The sequence below is a fragment of the Corvus brachyrhynchos genome, unplaced genomic scaffold (genome assembly GCF_000691975.1).
Source record: "Corvus brachyrhynchos isolate BGI_N302 unplaced genomic scaffold, ASM69197v1 scaffold18, whole genome shotgun sequence".
Lineage (NCBI taxonomy): Eukaryota > Metazoa > Chordata > Aves > Passeriformes > Corvidae > Corvus > Corvus brachyrhynchos.
The window spans coordinates 3,991,698-4,010,310 of NW_008246064.1; the positions used below are offsets into that span (position 1 = coordinate 3,991,698).

At 41.4% G+C, this 18,613-nt stretch overlaps 2 protein-coding genes across 2 annotated transcripts in view; one reads left to right on the top strand and one right to left on the bottom strand.

Annotated features, from left to right (window-relative positions):
• The first annotated feature begins 248 nt into the window (after positions 1–248).
• GORASP1 (golgi reassembly stacking protein 1) lies at positions 249–9,862 on the top strand. Its single transcript, XM_008643125.2, has 8 exons — positions 249–1,798; positions 2,814–3,017; positions 3,662–3,748; positions 4,086–4,216; positions 4,757–4,898; positions 5,400–5,544; positions 5,839–5,994; positions 7,755–9,862. The coding sequence occupies exons 1-8, from the start codon at positions 1,703–1,705 to the stop codon at positions 8,036–8,038; spliced, it is 1,245 nt and encodes a 414-aa protein (XP_008641347.1). The 5' UTR covers positions 249–1,702; the 3' UTR covers positions 8,039–9,862.
• A 3,146-nt stretch (positions 9,863–13,008) lies between these two features.
• Positions 13,009–18,613, bottom strand: part of WDR48 (WD repeat domain 48) — a 19,224-nt gene continuing 13,619 nt past the window's right edge. Inside the window, exons 15-18 of the mRNA XM_017746762.1 lie at positions 17,158–17,245; positions 16,539–16,615; positions 15,636–15,828; positions 13,009–15,031 (exon numbers count right to left, since the gene is read on the bottom strand). Of these exons, the coding sequence (XP_017602251.1) occupies positions 14,936–15,031; positions 15,636–15,828; positions 16,539–16,615; positions 17,158–17,245 (454 nt within the window). The 3' untranslated portion in view covers positions 13,009–14,935. The remainder of the gene's footprint in view (positions 15,032–15,635; positions 15,829–16,538; positions 16,616–17,157; positions 17,246–18,613) is intronic.

An 18,613-nucleotide genomic window follows, 5' to 3' on the forward strand; every position in this document is an offset into this window, starting at 1 on the left:
TGCAGCGGGCTCGAGGCCGGGACTTGAGTGCCGAACAGCCCGGGGGAGCCTGTAGGGCTGCTCTCGGGGAACTGGAAGTAGTTTAAGAGTAGAACAGCCCTTCTTCCCTCCCTGCTCCCCTCCTTTTCTCCCTGCTCTCCTCCCGGTGCCCCTTCTCTTTCTGCTCCCCTCCATCTCTCCCTGTTCTCTCTTTCTGCTCTTCTCCTTCTCTCCCTGTTCTTCTCTCTACCTATTCCCTTTCTTCCCTCCCTGCTCCCTTCCTTTCCCTAGTTGATCTTCACAGCATCTTGTTAGGGGGTTAATTCCCGCTCCAGCGGTGTTTTCCTCCGTGGCTGCCTCTCCCAGATGTAGATGCAAGTTTGTTTTAACTGCTCTCTTTAGCAGATTTCCTGCACGTACAGTGGTGTAAATGCGTAGCTGGAAGTTTAAGGATAGGCAGAGCTGTTGCTGATAACAGCTGTTGCATGAGTTATCGTTTCTTTCGTGGCTATTTTCCCTCCCTGGAATAAGAATGGGAGCTTTACTGCCACGTGCTGCTTTCCACTTCATCTGCATTTTGTGTTTCTCAGCATCAGTATAAAGCTGCCTGTTTGTTTTTGATGCAGTTCAGGGTTGTGATAAAAGTTAATACTTCTACTCCAGCTGTGGTTACGGTGCTCAGTCTTGACTGTTTAATAATAAAGCATGATTTTTATTCTTATTTTTGCTTTAGAAGGTTTTGCTGAAGTAGCTATGCTATTAAATATATAACTTTTATAGACAATTCTGCCAGCAAAAGCACCAATACAACTTTATCTATTAAAAAAAAGTAAAATTGCATATCTAGCATTTTGGTAACACCAGACCAAATATAAGATGTATCAATGAACTTCCTTTAGGTGATGCATGGGTTGTAATTTTGTGCTTAAATTCTGAGGTAGCCCTCAGGAGTCAAATATATCCAAGGTTAAGGGCTGCTGAGTTAACAAAAAGTGAAGTTAAGAGCAAACTGTCAGTAGGTTTGCAGTGATTCCCTAATACCATCTTGCTTTGTCGGTTTACCTTGAAGTGGGTGGACTCTCATGTAATCTGTGAACTTTTGGTGGGGGTTTTCCTGGTATGAATGTGTTTTAATGAGTATTGTCTATATTTATGACATCTCTCCTACGACAACTTTGGTTATAATGAAATTGAGATGTCCCAACTCTGATTTCTTAGGAATCTTTTGTAAGTGGTGGCAGTTTTCTTGACCTGAACTTGTGAGCAGGCGTGTGTTTGTAGTGCTCTTGTGTAAGTGTTCCTGTTCCAATGGACTCGAAAGGTGGGAACCCATCTGTCAGTTGTGTTCATGGAAAAATGGCTCTGATGCAAGTGGGGACTCTCACTGTGCTCAGGTTGTTAGAATCAAGGAAGAAAATCCTGAAGCAGCACGTTGAAAACCAAGCCTTTCTCCAAAGCATTCAGTATTTAATAATTCCAGGCTGTGAACTCTGAATCACAACATTTGTGTCTGATATGGAGTTCAAAACCTGCTTTTTACAGCTTGATTTGGACATCTGTTGTTCATAGCTTTATAAAAGTGAGGTCCTAATTATGGACTGCTTCTTGAGGGCAGTCATTTGGTGCCTTATCTCTGGCTCAGCTCAAAAGTAAATATTGAATCAAGTGGAAAGATTAACACTTTCACTTACGTAACTGGAGATCAATGTAGAATAACGATAAAATGTATGTTCTGCAGGTTCAAGAAAACTCCCCAGCCCAACAAGGAGGACTGGAACCTTTCTTTGATTTCATCATTGCCATAGGACACACGAGGCTTGTAAGTCTCAAATGATTTCAGTGTTGTTTTTTTCCACCCTACATGAAATGTGGGCGTGGTAGCGATGAAAGGTAAAACCCAAAACTGTCACAAGTAGAGAAACTTCTCACATTGGACGTTAAAAGTAGAGTAAAACTTGCAGGTGTTCAAAGTCTCTTTGGCTAGATCCAAATTTGAGGAAAAGGTTTTGTTTATGCCTTTACTCACCTTAACTTCTTAACAGGTCAGCACAGTGTTTTTTATTGCTTATTCATAGAGATTTTCTACCACAAGGTGAATACTGAACTGGTGAGTCAATAATCAGAGCTCAACATTTGTTTAAACAAGCTTGTTTCAACATTTGATAAAACATGAAAAAGAATCATACTTTTGAGACCAAGAACACAGTTCCTGTGTGTTGGGTTAGGAGAGGAGAGTTGAGTTTTGGTTTGATGGGGTTTTTTTTTGTTTTGGTTGGGGTTTTGTTTCTTTATTTAAAAGGCTCAAAGCTTTGCCTGGTATGCTCCACCCTAACCACATACCAGCTGAATTCATTAAGTTTGTCTTGGTTTTATGAGTGGAGATACCTTTTTTGGAAGTGGTCATTGTAAGGGCAGATTTGGGGGAAGATCATTTAATCTTCTAACATGACAGAAATAAAGATATTATTTCACAGTCAGTTTGCAGTGACTTTGAAAGGCTGTTGAAGAGGGATGGGGCTCAGAGACATGAAGTGAAACGTTGCTGCTCATGGTTAGACTACACAGTTGGCATCTGATACTGCTGGTATTATTTAATAGTAGTTGTGAAGGACAGGAATGACAGTGATGAAATGGAATAATAGGAAGTATTTATGGAAAGGGACGTGTGTTGACAGAACTAACTGCTTTCTAGTAAAAGAAAATGGAACTGTGTTTGTGAACCACAGAGCCTAAACACTGATGGTTTTGGTTCTTTGTATTCAAATTCTGCCACAGATGTGACATGTTACAGGTGCAATTGGAAATAATGCTAGTCCTATATCTCTGCTCTACAGAACAAGGAAAACAATATGTTGAAAGACCTGCTGAAGGCAAATGCTGAGAAAGCAGTGAAGCTGGAGGTGTATAACATCAAAACAATGAAAATACGAGAGGTGGAGGTGATCCCCAGTAACATGTGGGGAGGACAAGGCCTCCTTGGAGCCAGTGTGAGGTTCTGCAGCTTCCAGGGAGCCAATGAACACGTCTGGCATGTTCTGGTGAGGAGAAGTTCTTGGGTGGCTCGTTATTGTTCATGTAACCTTGTTTTACACTGTGATGTTTAGCAGTAGCTGTTATGTAAAGTACAGTGCTGCAGTCACACACAGGAAGGGAACACAGTCCTGAAGGTTTGTCTGAGCTATTTGAGTAGGAGTGGGTGGTGTTAGTGTTGCCAGTGACAGTGACAAAAATAACTCCATCCCAACTGGACCAAACAGTGTAGGTGGGAAGGATTTTTTTGTTTTATGTTGAAGAATCAATGGCAAAAGCAAAAAGATTCCGGCCTGATTGGTGTCTCTGTATTGGCTGAACTTCATTAAATTAATACTAATGTTACAAAAAGCATCACAAAATAGCTGACAGAGTAGAACTGAATAAGAAAGAATGTTTATGTTTCGGGTTGTTTAAGTAGATGCAATTTCTCAACATCTTCAGAGGATGTTATTTTAAATTGGTAGCATCCTCATCTTTCTTACTCAGCATGTTTTACAGGATATCACACACAGATGTAGACTATTCAAGAACTTTTTTATCCCATTAACAAAATGTTCTTTCCTTCTTTGCTCTGGAAGTTAGCTTTTCTTTTGGATCTTGGTAGTTTATCCTGCTGTGGGTGCAGATGACTCGTGTCATTCTTTCACAGGACGTTGAGCCTTCATCTCCTGCAGCTCTGGCTGGTCTCCAGCCATACACTGACTACGTTGTTGGATCTGATCAGATTCTCCAGGAGGTAGGGTGCATGTTCCTTCCAGTGGGGAGTGATTATCTTTGTGCCTGCCAAGTGTATGTTGTAGGATTTGTTTTTTTATAAATCTAATCAAATGTATGGGGATGGTGTTGGGGGATTTTGGAAGGTTGATTTTATGACAGAAGCTTTATTGTTAAGGTAAACATTATCTTTCTTTTTAGTGTGACAATAAAAAGAAGTTGCCACTAAAGATCAAACTACATTGGTGATTTTTCTGTCTCTGGGTGTTTAATATCTCACATTGAGTAAATAACTATGTAAAATGTTGACTTGCACATTTGGGTTTATTAACTAATACTTTCTTTTATTTTTTTCATAGTCAGAGGATTTCTTTTCCCTGATTGAATCCCATGAGGGGAAGCCGCTGAAGCTGATGGTTTATAACACTGAAGCAGATTCCATCCGAGAGGTAGTTGTGACTCCCAATGGAGCTTGGGGTGGAGAAGGAAGGTACTGATCTCTGTCGATGACAGGTTACACACTTGCTGTAAATAAGCTCCTGTTAAGAGTATTACTGCTATCAATTATTGGTGTTTCTGATTTAAGCCTTGTTTCCTCACACTTGTCACATAAAACTGTTAATCTTTCCGTAAAAAAAATTAGCTTAGAACTAGGAATTGGGCACATTCTGGATCTAATCCTTTTCGAGTTGAATCAAATGGCAAAACCCCTATGTTGAGTTCCCCATTAGCAGATTCATTATCTGCATTCTCATAGTCAAAATATTTAGCTAAAGCAAGAACAAAACCCACATCAGGTCAGGTTAAATATTTTGTAAAGATATAAAATAATTCACTGAAAGCTAAGCTGTGCATGTCTAAAAGTTGATGGCAGAGTGTTCCTTCAGTGCTCTAAGTGGAAATTCTTGCAGGTAGGTATTTCCTGCTATAGATAAAAGACTCAAACTCTTCTTCTTTAAAAGAGTCAAAATTAAAAATATTAGCTTTGTTAAGAGCACCTTTTTTATGTCATTTTACTTCTCTTGTACAGTTTAGGATGTGGTATTGGATATGGCTATTTGCACAGAATTCCAACACAGTCCATAACATCAAAGAAAAAGCCAGAAAGCAAATCACCTTCACCCTCGCCAGAAGCTGGAACTCCTGTGCCATCCACTAATGGTTACACAGAGGTAGGAAAGAAGTAAATTCCTATCTCTGCCATGTTCTCTAGAGTTTCAAAATTTTCTGCTTTTTGGGACATCGGTAAGAGTGTATTTTAATACAGCATTCAATTTTGCTTGAATGAAATGGAGTTGGGTAAAGGGAAAATGAGAGCTGATGCTGCTGAGCAGGTACCAGATCACCAGTGGTGGCTGATGAAAGCTTTTGCCAGATATTCTCTCCCTATTTTCAAGTCTTGCATCCTACAGCTGTGCCAGTCAATGAGGATCATGTTGGAACACCTACCTCTCTAGGAGAAAGATGCACCTCCAAGAACCAAGTTCTGAGAACAGACTGGCTTTAAAGGGCTGAACTGGAACATGTCCTAATTGGTGTTTGACTTTCAGCATCACAGCTTCTCTCTGAACTGGTTTATATGGAGACAGGCAGGATGCTTTCTTGGGAAGGTTGGCTTCAGGTGAAACTTCTGATGTAAAAAGATGTTTTTCCTTCTTACTATCTTATTCCAGACTCCATTATTGGCAGCTACCTCTCAGAATGACAGCTCTGAAACAGTTATGAACTTGGATCATGCCACAGATCAAGAAATAAGTGGTTATTCACCAGAAAGTTCCCTTTCTCCTCCTCCCCCTCTCCAGAGAGTTATGGATCCAGGTATGTTTTCTTAGGTGCTTTTTTCACGAATTCTTTAGAGGACATCTAAAGAAACTAATACGGTCTTAAACGAGCTGGAGATTTAAATTCAGAACTGTGAGCACTTAGTGGTAGTTTTCCTTGAAGTTTTTGACTTCCCTGGATTTCAGAGCTGGAGAATTTGGGTACCACATAAATTAAATTTATTTGCATTTAGTGGGAAGGGGACTTCACTGACTTCAGTCTGGATATTACATGTCCTTTTGAATCTAGAATTTTGGGTTGTATCTAACTGACATTTGCTTTCTCTTCCAGGATTTCTAGATATGTCTGGAATTTCAGTTTCTGAGCTCACAAGCTTAACAGAAGTGTCCAGCCTGTCACCATCTGCCTCCTTCAATGTGCCAGCAGCAGCTGCTTCTGTAGGCCCTGAAACATTAATGTCAAATAGTGAAGCCTCTGCTTATTTTGGTAAGTGCACTCAAGATTTCCTTTAGATCTTATTTCTGGAATGGCACCAACTCATGCTTGCTTAACATCATCCCACTTCTTGGAAATAGGCAAATTTTAATAAAAATCAGAAAGAATGGCAAAAGTGAGATGGAAAAAGTAGCAGAAATCAGGTTTAGAAGTGGAAAAATCTAATGCGCTTTTCCTTAAGTTTATAGAATGTGGGACTCTTTAAATGAAAATGCTGATTGATCCAGGTTAAACTGACCCTAAAAGCAGGTATTTCTAAAATCAGTGTAAATTCACAGTTGTCAAAGGAAAACAAAATTGCAGTCATCTCAATAGTGCCTTTTTATAGTGGGCTGACCCTGGCTGGACACCAGATGCTCTGCAAGTCAATCTGTCACTCCCCTCCTCAGCTGGGCAGGGAAGAGAAAATCCAGCAAAGGCTCATGGGTCAAGATAAGGGCAGGAAGAGATCCCTCACCAGTTATTGTCACAGGCAGAACAAACTCAACTTGGGGAAATTTAATTTCTTACCATTCAAACTAGAGCAGGATAATGAGAAATAGTCTGAAATCTTAAAAACACCTTCTGCCCCACCCCTTCCCTTCTTCCCAGGCTCCGCTTTACTCAAAGTTTTCCATCTCCTCCTGGCAGAGGCGCAGGGGTATTGGGAATGGGGGCTGCAGTCAGCTCATCCCACATCTCTGCTGTTCCCTCCTCCTAAGGACGGGCACTCCTCACACTCTCCCCCTGCTCCAGCACGGGTGCCTTCCACCAGCTCAGTCCTTCAGGAACAGACTGGGTCCCACATGAGGCCACAGGTCCTGCCAGGAGCCTGCTCCAGAACAGGCTTCCCATGAGGTCACAGCCTCCTTTGGGCATCCCCTGCTCCAGCATGGGCTCCCCCCTGGGCTGCAGGGGCACAGCTGCCTCTCCCTGGGCTGTAGGGGAATCTGCTCTGATGCCTGGGGTGCTTCCTGCCCCTCCTTCTGCACTGACTGTGGGCTATGCAGAGTTTTTCCTCTTGCATATTCTCATTCCTCCCTCTGGCTGCTGTTTTGCAGTCCCATTTCCCCCCCTTCTCCCTGCTCCAGCACGGGCTCCCCCCTGGGCTGCAGGGGCACAGCTGCCTCTCCCTGGGCTGTAGGGGAATCTGCTCTGATGCCTGGGGTGCCTCCTGCCCCTCCTTCTGCACTGACTGTGGGCTATGCAGAGTTTTTCCTCTTGCATATTCTCATTCCTCCCTCTGGCTGCTGTTTTGCAGTCCCATTTCCCCCCCTTCTTAACTACATTATCCCAGAGGTGCTGCCACAGACACTGATGGGTTCAGCCATGAAGCTCTCTGGCCTTGGCTCCACGGGAAGCTTCTGGCAGCTCCTCACTGGAGCCACCCCTGGAGCCCCCCACTACCAAAGCCTGGCCCTGCAAACCCAATACACTCTTCTATTTAAAAAAAGTAAAAAATACTTTCACGTGATGTACACATTTCCCTTCTAAAAGGTGGGATGACTGTAAAGTTGCAACACAAAATAACAAAAGGGGCAAGAACACAGCAGAGCAAATGGTTTGTGTTCTTTTAAAACCTCTGTGCAGCATCAGATTTTCTGGATTTGGGGAGAGCTGAGTGAACAGCCCAGGCGTTTGACAGTTGTGAATCTGTTCATGTCCTGTAGGAGGAGTCTCAATCATGCTGATTTTTCTAGATGTAGGGTAACCAGAGGCACTGTCTGTTAGCCTGATAACTTTTTTTTTACAAACTTATCTCCATTTCCCAGAAAATGCATCAACATTGGACATCGAAGGTGTAACCCCATATCCTGAAGGATCAGGGAAGCAGCCCACACTGGATGACCTCCTGCCTTCAATTCCATCTTTACCTTCTCTTGATCTTCCTCATGACATTTCTTCAAAAGCAACACTAGGAACTGATGCTGATAACCAGGAATCCAAGCTGCTTGTGAACAGCACTGAGAGCTCATTAACCACTGCTCCAGAGACACCAGAGGATGAAGCAGCAAGTGAGCAGAAAGCAGAAGCAGCTGCGCAAGATCCCGCGTGAAATGGACCCTGCTGCTGTTTACAGACTGCTGAATGCTGCACTGCTACAGCTTGGAATATTTTTCTGATCTTGAAAGAATTACAGTTAGTCTATTTTGTTAGTGTAGACAATACTAGAAAAGAAATCACATGAAGTACATATCCTGTTGTCTTTTCCAATCACTGTTTAATGGATCTACGTTCAGAATTTTGAATGCTGTCCAAAGTTACCAGCTCAAGGGAAAAATTGATGCAGAAACAAGGTGGACGCTGGCAGAACATCAAGTTCTGGAATTCACATTTGCCTACAAGTGCTCCTGAATGTATTTACGAAGGCACTGTGCCTAAACAGTGACACTTAGTGATGATTTTTATCAGTGTCGTTTGATGGCATTAAAAAAAAATTATAGTTTGGATTTGTTAGAAAGCTTTTCTAATGGTACACCTTGGTTAGACTGTTCTTGTGACTTGCAAGGCATTTCTTAACACTAAGATACTTTTATTCCTATTTACTACTCTGCAGACTGTCTTGGTTTAAGTCCCTTCTGTGTAACAGTTACTCGTGTACCTCCTCCACACCTATTCCAGCAGGGGTTGGAAGTTGCAGCCCCAAATGGGACAAAGCCATGGTGGTGGGTCCTGTCATTCACTGCTCTTGAAGTGGACTGGGGTGGTGGCCTTGCAGTTAAATAAACAATGAGGGGGGAGGGAATGATGATGGTTACTTGAAACAAATTGAAGATGATTTTAACGTAGGGGTGATGAACCTTCTTGGTGAAGATTGAACGTCTTGGCTGTTGTAGTGACTGAGAAATAGCTTTCCTTTGCTTGTGCTTTTCTATTTACTCATGACTATTTTTATACAAATCGCTGTAAGTTTAAGACATGGGACTGTTGTGCAGCATCAGAAATTGGCTGTTGCAGCTTTTTTTGTTTGCACTTGTCTCCAAATCGCTTCTGAATGTAACGGCAAACATGAACAATGGAAGACATGGGTGGTTTTATAACCTTCAGGGCAGTGATTTAGCATGGAACTTCAAAGCTGATGATAGGGAGTAATTCAGCTACTGTGGTGAAAATCTGTAGTAAATTAAGAGATGGGGGTACAAGGCTGGGGGGCGTTTAGCACAATAGTGCCTGATTGCCTTTTCCCTGCTGTGGCTCCTGCTCTGTTTCTGCACTGTGCAGATCAGTGACAGCTGCCTGGCCTGAAATCTGGTACCGATGCAGGGATGGGACTCCAGATCCCCCAGATTTGCCTGTGACAGCTCAGCTTCAGCCAAAGGGTGCAAGCAAAGTTACAGCACACGAGGGCCTCAGATCAGTCCACCCTGACAAAAAAATGTGTCCTTGATCTGTTGTTAGTCTGAAATACTGCAAGTACAGTAGTTCTGAACAGGATTGTCAAAGTACCTGTTGCTTCAGAGAATGTATTAAGCTCTAACTAAAGGCAGTAGAATTGACAGTGGATTCTAGTCTGCTAAAGGGTCTGTTAATTGTGACCCAATTTTATTTCCTGTATTGCTAAAATAAATTTCCTCTTTTGTTCCCCCAGCTGACTGTTAAAGGATGAACAGCCAAACACTAAAATTAAATGTAATTTAAACTAATCCTAGGTTTGTTTGATCTTGGAGCCTGATGCCTGAAGACACCTAGGTGGTTTTTTATTCATGTTGTTTATTTAGGACTGTTTCTAGTCTTACACCTTTCTCAAAAATGGCTATGAGAGGGTAATAGCTCATGTAAGTGACTCTGTACTCCAAACAGCCGTTAGAAATCTAAGAGCAGGGAATGTCAAAACTCATGCTAGATTTCAAATGTCACCATAATAAATGGCTTAAACTTACTTCAGTCTGTGCACAGCCTCTGTGTGTTAACTGGCTCTGGGAAGGGGTTTGGAAAACCAAGGAGTTAAACCTTGAGCAGGAGGATGTTTCGTTCTCCAAACCTGAAACCTGATCATTCAAATGCTAAATGAGGTGAAGAGTTAGACCTCCTGGTCAAATTTCTTTTCTCTTGCCCATTTGGATACTCCCTCACAGCTGCAGCCCAGAAAGCCCACTCTTGTGAGTGATGGGAATTTTAGTTTCAAAACCTAAAAGAAGGAGGAGAAGCACCTGAGGGTGGCTGGATTCAGAGCCAAAACCAAACAGCCACTCAGCCCAGTGCTGTCCCAAACATCTGTTTCCAGGTAAACAGGAGCTGGATGTGACCTTTCTCACTCTCTAAACTTTGAGGGCATCCCTAAACCCGACAGCAGCAGCTCTTCCACAGAGATAAGGAGGAGTATCTGGACACCAGCAGAAGGGTAAAACAAAGGGAGGGGGAGGTCACCTTGGACATTATAGCACCAGGGTGCTTTGTATGGCCAGACACAACAGGATGAGCTTCCAGACCTGAGCTGCTCCCTCAAATTAACAGCTGAGCCTGAGGACACGGGTCTGGCAGACGTTAAATCCACAGAGGCTCCCAGCAGCTCAAGTATTAGAGTGAGGATTAAGCAAAGCCCATCTCTGCTGAGCTGTACTCCTGCCAGTGCCACAGCACCCAGGGCTGATGGGGCTGAGCCAGGAGGGGCCTTTGGAGCCACAGAACCTCCTCCCACCCGGGTAATCAAACCTCTGCTCAACAAGGGCCACAGAAACCTGGCCAAGCCCTGCCCCAAGTGAGGCTAACTTGATCCATGGGAACTTTGCATACAGCATAACCCTGTACTAGGAATGATTGTAAACCCCCAAGATTGTGATGAGGAAATAACCAGCCTAGAGATAAACATGCAAATCTCATTATTAACAGCAATTTGGATGCTGAAATAATTCTGGCTGAACTTAAATGAGTAAAAGGATGTATTTATTGTCTTTAAGTTGAACACCTACTGGTAAGAACTATTAAAACACCAAATTCAGGCAGTGATGACTTAATTTTCCCTCTTAAACTTTCACAGCAGGCTTGACAATCTACTGAACCTCCTGCTGTACTGCTCTACGCTCTGTGCAGAGGCTGCTCATCCATGCTGTCACTCTTGGCTGAACTTCTCTGAGCTGTAACTCAGAAATGCTGCAGGAAAATGGATCTCTGCAATGCTGAGCAGAGATCACACCACTCACATACTGGTGGGCTTGTGTACTTCCACATGCACTCTCCATCTTTCCCCAAAACTGGGCAAGCATTTTCACCTCCAAGCAGCTACACAAGAATAGGCTCTTTAAAGAAAGCAGCTACAGGTTACTCACTGCATTGATTTGACTGTGTAAATATGTTCCATTTCCTGGGCACTGCCACTGCTGCCCACACAACCTCCTTCTTGGCTTTTGCCTTAAGCAAACACTAAGTGGCATTGCTTCTGCTGTAACAGAATTTCAACTGCTTTAAGTTATATTTCTAAGCTGCAGTATGTAACTAAGCATTCAGAATGCCCTGAAAAAGATGGTTAGAATAGTGTGTCATGGCATCTTTGAGCGAGATCAGGCATGTCCCACCCAGTCTCTAATCAGCACCTCTGCTCTGCATGGGGTTTGCACAGCTCTGTACAGGAAAACCTCCACCATAGTACAGGAAGCTATTTCAGTCAACCACTTTCTTGATATTTAAGTGTGCGTGTGCTCCCAACAGCTGGGAGGTGACTCTACCTGGCTCTGTTCAGGAGTCAGCAGCATATCCACAGTGTAAGATCATGTGCTTAAAGATTGATTCTGAATGTCCAGTTAAATACATTTCTAGGGATAAAGTTAAAGTTAGAAACAAACAGGACCTCTGTAAAAGGAAAAATAATACCTTGGTGTAATGTCTCTATACCAGTAAATGCCCTGCCAGTCCCTGGCTGCCCCTCTCCTGGGGAATACTTGGACAATCCAACTAATAAATCCCAAGACCAAGAGGTAGACCTACATTAAGGTCCCTTCCAACCCAAACCATTTATGATTCTACAATAAAGCTCATCCAGTCCCAACCCCCTGCCATGGGCAGGGACACTTTCCACTGGAGCAGGTTGCTCAGAGCCCCATCCAGCCTGGCCTTGAACACTTCCAGGGATGGGGAGTCCACAACCTCTCTGCCTAGGGCTTATTTTGAATATTTTGTCAGTGTTTCTTAAAGTTACTGCTAAATCCTTCAAGCAGTTCTTCTCATCCTAAAATGATACTTGCAGTTCAGCTACAAGTACTGAGCCGAGCTCTCCTGTTCTCAGCCCCACCCCATGCAAAGAGAATAAAAAATCACCTGTCATACACAATTTAAATGCTTTTCTGGGAGACAGGCTGCATTACTAAATACTAGATTCACAACTCCTTCCCATTATGAACTTGGAAATTAAATAACTTCTACAAATCCTCAGCCTTTCCTATGATTCTGGTAAACTGAAACTGTCCCAGGAGCTGTGCCCCTCATTAATTGAATGCCCTCCACCTGCCTTCAGGACTCTTACAGACAGTACAACCCCAGAAAAGGTGACAGAATTTAAAAGGTAGTAGCAAGAAAACCCTTCTCTCACTTTATACTCCATCTAAGTCAGAGCTGGGAATCTCTAGGAGCACATTTGGGCACTAAATTGTGTCCTCAGAGAGCAGCTCAGTTGACAATTCCCACAGAAAAAGCTCTGAGCATTCTGCTCTGGCATTTTCAGCATCAGGAAACCCAGCCTGGTTTCCCATGTACCTCTTACGACCTTTTCACAGCCAGACAGCTCAGCAGCAACTGACACAAGTCACTGGTTAGCACAAAATACCTTCAAATGTACAAAAGCAGCAATGCCTGTGTGATAGTCTCCCCTCAACAGGACTCAGAGCTCACACCTGAAAGTCTGCTCACCTCAGAAATTCTTATATCCAACCCCATTACAAGATTATCTTCACAGGATTCTGCTAAGGCACTGCCATTTCTTCAGCTATTGCATTACTTGAGGCTTCAAAACACTTGAAGCCCTTTGTTACATTCAACAGCAACCATCCAAGCTCCAAAATTGCACAATTGATCTAGTACACAAAACAACTTGAAAACATTTTAACTAAAGCCTTTTATTCTATACAACTGTGAAACATCATTTACCCTTCTGGCATTGCAGACTCTTCCATTAAAAACTTTCCTGTTACTGTGTTTTGGGATGGTTAGAAAGAAAAAGCAGAAGGAAAATTACAACCTTGGCTGATTTCAAACAAAAAATTACTGTGAGCAACTCCAATGTATACAATAGGACAGGAAGACAACCAGGAAACAAAACATAACCCAAACTGTGCCTACTGGAACAGACAAAGACCCTTGCTATTAATAAATACAAGTCAGGACAATTTACCAATAAAAGTTACAGTTCTGTTTAACCATTTAATTCACAAATAGCACTAAAAATGTGCAGTTAAAGCACAAGTGTGTCAAACTAAGCATACACAGAAATGGGGATAAAGAACTGAAACTGACTCTCAAAAGACAGGGGAAAAGACATGCTAGCTTAATTCTGAACCATGGTTTTGTCTAAGCAAGGAGCTTGTTTTGCTGGGTTAAAAGTGCAGAAGGGAATGACTACTTTGACTATTTGACTATATTTTGACTATTTTTTCAAATAAAACATGATGAAAAATATTTTACTTTTTGTCTGACCAATACAATCCCAGTAATATAATTTATTGGGACTTCCCTTAGGCCTCAACCTAAATCTTGATCACAAGATACAGGAAGGGCAAGAGCATGTGTCTCCTGAAGAAACTCCAATAATATACTGCCCCTTGAAGGCACTTGTGCTTCTGCTTCAGACAAGAGTCATTTCTACACCATTTCTCTAAGAGGATTTGTAATTTGCTCTGGCTACAAATGGTTTTCTGGGATATCCCCACATTTTCTCACAAAAAGCTGAAAGGCCCTTACCCTCCCTCCCCCCAATAAGTTAAACTTCTATAAAAGATTACCATGAGCCTATGACAGTCACAGATTTTTAGAAACAGCAGTGAAAACAAGATCTGCCTAAGTCTCTAACAAAAGAACAACTGCATATAAAACCTTGGAAAAGAAGAATCAGTATTTTTATCTCATGAATATGAAATCTGCTGAGAAGTTTCTAAAGTTTAACATTAAACATCTGAAGTTATATTCAGAATGGTTTGAAGTTTTAACAAAATGTCACATACTTTTGGAGCACAGTTACTAAAAATTAGACTAGTGTGTCTTTAGAACACCTAGGACAGTGCAGGCAGTAGTTATATATATTTAGAAAAAAATATCTAAGTTGCTGCAAAGCACGTTCACTCTATTATGATGCACAGCATCACTGGACTCACCCTGCTCTGATATTTTTCTAGTGTTCTTATTTGCATGTCAACAGCTCTCTAAAGCAATTAAAACAACTCTCATGTTAACCCTTGGCTTGCAATTAAATGGGCCCATTCATTCAAGTATGCAATACCTATTTTCTGGTGTTTTCTTTCCCAAATTTCTTTTAGTGGTAGAAATGCTTAAGTAACCCATGAGGAATCATTGCTGGAACTTTATGAATGGAATGTATTAAAAATACCTTGTGTGCAGTTCTTAATTACATTGTGAACAGTGACTAATATGGACAAATCAGTTTGATACCGAGCATGAGCAAGATGAGGGGATTATGTTCTGGAAAAAAACCAAAAACAAAAAGGAAGAAGCAAAAGTCTGCACTGGGTTATCATCCACTCTCTGTACACCTCACACAACACGAACCACTCAGGGACCTCCCATCTCATTGACTGAGACTAGGACAGACTTTAGTTTAAGTCATATAGATTTTTTTTTCCTCTATATTACAGGTCTATTAGTCACTTCAATTAAATGTTTACTTCCCGTCCATACTGAGGCATTAGAAGTCTCATCTACCTTAGGGGTTCAGTGGGTTTCTCTAGAACTACTCTTGGAACCAGCACAGTATGGTCAAGTAAATAATGACCCCTCTGGGTCTGCGCTGCCCTCACGTTGATTTCTGGCGGTAGTGAAGTGTCAGGTCCCCACCACTCTTCCAGATGAAGTGCTTTACAGTTCGAAGGTCCATGTTGGGGTCCAAAACCTGCACAGCAAACAGTCATCTTTTACTCCACAGGTCTGCTACACTTGCAGAAATTCTAAAAACACCCAAACCAAACACTCCAGTTTTCACAGTCCTAGGGGTGAACTGATACCAAGATGAACCATGCAAAGGCTCAGATTCTTCAATTAGCAACTGAACCCGATGCATTACTGAGAGATTTTAGCAGTGTAACATCTAACTTCAGACTACAACCACCTCCTCAGTACTTCATCTTCATGCACTTATTAGGCAATTAGTGGTTTTGGACCAATTTTAAAAACTGCTAAAAATGCAGAATTCAAACCATTCCAGAAACACTAAAAATACAACTCCATGCAATTGTAATAAGTTCATTTGTGAATATGAGTAAGTAATCCTGTAAAAGTCACAAGTCAGACCAAATTAAACAGGTTTACTATGGAAAATCTTTCACCTGCCTATATGCAACTGTCTGAAACTCGTGTCAGCACTAAGTTAACATGATGTCAAAACATTATCTGTTACCTTTAAAACTAAGTAATTCTATAGCATTTTTTAAATTCAGTATTCAAAAATTCACAACCAATTCACTGCCACCCCTTGGTTTTGATCACAGGGAACTCACCTGGTCCTGGCACAGAAGTTCAATCTTCTCCTCTGCTAGCACAGCAATGTCCTCCTCCTTTTCTTGTTCTCCTGCTTTCTCATTGTTGGAGGAGCTCGTTGTCTGAGACTCGTTATCCAAGTTGATGATTTTCTCATACACGTGTTCCATCACTTTTCTCACCTGAAGCATGTCACTGGCTGACAGTCGGTCTCTATAGGAGTTAGAGAAGTTTGTCAGGAAAAAACTTGAGAAACTCTACTTCTTACCTTCATAATACCTTAGTGTAGCAAGCTATGCAACTACACAGATCTTTATATTGTCTAATAGTAATTATCAAGATCATCCAGAATACCATGATCATAACAGCAATTTATCCAGAGTCACACAGCAAAAAACTCAGAAAAGTGGTTAAGATATTCAAAAGACCAGATAAAAATCTGCATTGATTTCTAACCTACACAGCTCCCAGTTCCAGCTCATGTGACTGGTAGTACTAGTTAGCATTCCCTACTGTCAGCTTTTGTCCCTTTTCCTTTCAAAAAGCAGTTATTCATCTGTTAGCAACAGGAAACAAAGCTGTGGTTCTGAACAGAGTAACCATCTATAAATTCATCTGTTTTCTGATTAAATACCACAAAAAACATACTCATTTCAGTAGTTAGTTCTTAAGACATTTCTTAGCATAAACTTGAACAACTGTCTGTTGAACCCGAAACAAATCTACAGTTCTCTCAAATATTCTGATATAACTTAGTGCTTTAGAGCAATGCTGTTAAATGACTAAGAACTTCTAGAAATTCAAGCACAAAACAATTCTCTGGGAAATCAGTGAATTGGTTTGGTGGTTTTTTTCCCTGAGCTTGCAGGTTTTTTTCTACAATTTTGATATTCAATATTGATAGTCATATTTGCATTACTTACTTTTTTAGAGTTTTTGCCCCTGACGATGAATGAGGTTGGAGGTAGAAGGGAATCTTATTGAACTTGGGCATATTTTTCTAGAAGGAAACAAGTTTCAGAAATGTTAATTTAGGATGAACTGTTATCAGCTCCTATTTGCAGCAGCTGCTATGTGAAGTATATTCAGCTCCTAATTATCAAAACCCATGAGAGATTCTTAATCAACATCCCCACCACAGCCAAATTACTCATACTCCTGAGACACTTCAATTTAGATGATGCACAGATCATCTAGCTTTTGAATATAAATTATCATTTATTTCAAAGGCAATTAGTATCAAAAGACAGCAGCAATATGAAGTGTATTCTCTGTTCCTCACTTGAAAAGGATACCAATTACGCACAGGACTTTGAATTCTTTATCTAAGACAGTGTGTCAAAAGAAATGGAGCAAAAATACCTTAACTGGACACATCAAAAAACGGTGCATCTTGAAAGGTCTTGATTACAGACCTTGAAACCACTTATTTTAAATACAAACAGTGCAAAAATTTAAAATGTCATTTCAGATACTGCAAAGTTAATTGTAGTACATCCTAAAAAACTAAAAAAAGGCCAAACTTAGGCACCCAAAACTTACATCCACAGTGATGTCAATTACCCATTGTGGTACCGTTTCATTGAGAAGCATGGATTCGGTTTCACCTCCTGAATCCCGACACAACAACCTGAGACACACAGAAATTACCTTTATTGTAACAACAATTATTGTCATTTGCATTAAAAAGCTTTCAGGAGAGGTCCTGCCCTTTTAATGGGCAGGCAACTCGAACTGTGTTAGCACCATGAACTTACTAGGGAAGAGATCACTTACTTTCTGTAAAGACCAGAAGGAGCTGTAGGAAGACAGATCCCAGAGCAGAAACAGGGAGTAGGATCTTAGGAGACTATAGCTATGACACAGAAGATTTGGGAAAGTACTTTGCTCTGGATTGTGTTATGTTTGTGTGTTGAAGTACAGAACTGTCAGGAGAAGGGGAAAGGCACCTGGCATAAAGCCATTCTCTTCTCCTTGGGAAAAAGAAGCTCTGCATGTAAAGCATCTGCTAAGCTCTCACTAAAAGGAAAGAATAAAACCAATTTTAGGAAATGGGCACACGCCATGATGCAAAAAAGCCACATTTAATTTTACAAATTGCAGTAAGGTATTTTGTCAGAGTCCTGCAATCCACCTTTTAGGTCCCATAAGCATAGCTTGCTCCTTTCAATGGGGTCTTTTCAGTGTTCTCTTGAGCAGCAGCTGTGTAGCAGGTAAGATCCAGAACAGAATGGAGGCAGATACTAAGGCCCAGGTACAATGCAAATACATTGATACTGCAGGTTAAAAAGTCAGTTTTCCAAGCTGAAAATGGTTTCTCTGTTTTACTGACCAGTTTATGGACTGAAAGTTACATCATTCTGGGACCTGTTCAGCCTGGGAAACAAAACCAACAAATCAAACATTCCCCACCCCATAAATCTAAAATCCACTATCTCAGTAAATATCAAACAATTCACAGGGTTTGCAAGCTCAGCACTTGTTCTGCAGCACTATTAAAGTGTCTCTGATGTATCACATACCATAGCTAGGTTTTTCAGTGTAGAATGAAAAGAAGTGTCATCAGTACACACCCATTGCAATGCAGAACCTGAGTCCTAATCTCTGGCAGGAAGGAGCATTCTACTGGATCATCAACTATAATTTTGGGAGCAGAAGCCAACTCTCCAGTGAGTAACAGCTCCTGAGTAACTAATACTCAAAGATCAGCATAATACACTCATAGGAAAAGTTCCATAAGAATCCAAAGCAGTAAAGCTTCATTCTAAAGCACATCCTAGTTTATCAATTTGCAGAAAGAAGGCATCCAAAAATATCACACACAATTAAGGACTATACACACAGCTCCTACTGCTTTAAAACCCCACACCTTGTTGATGTTCATACTCATAGGCTCAGTTGGATAATGCCAAATTATCAACACCTGCTTATTTTGCCTGTTGAGGGCATGTCTCGAATGTACAGAACAGATCCAAATAACATTTTTATAGCATTACTG

Coding starts and splice junctions, on each gene's coding strand:
- GORASP1 (XM_008643125.2), top strand. CDS start 1,703: ATGTATGTTCTGCAGGTTCAAGAAAACTCCCCAGCCCAACAAGGAGGA. Junction 4,899..5,399: donor CCACTAATGGTTACACAGAG/GTAGGAAAGAAG, acceptor ATCTTATTCCAG/ACTCCATTATTGGCAGCTAC. Junction 5,995..7,754: donor TGAAGCCTCTGCTTATTTTG/GTAAGTGCACTC, acceptor TCCATTTCCCAG/AAAATGCATCAACATTGGAC.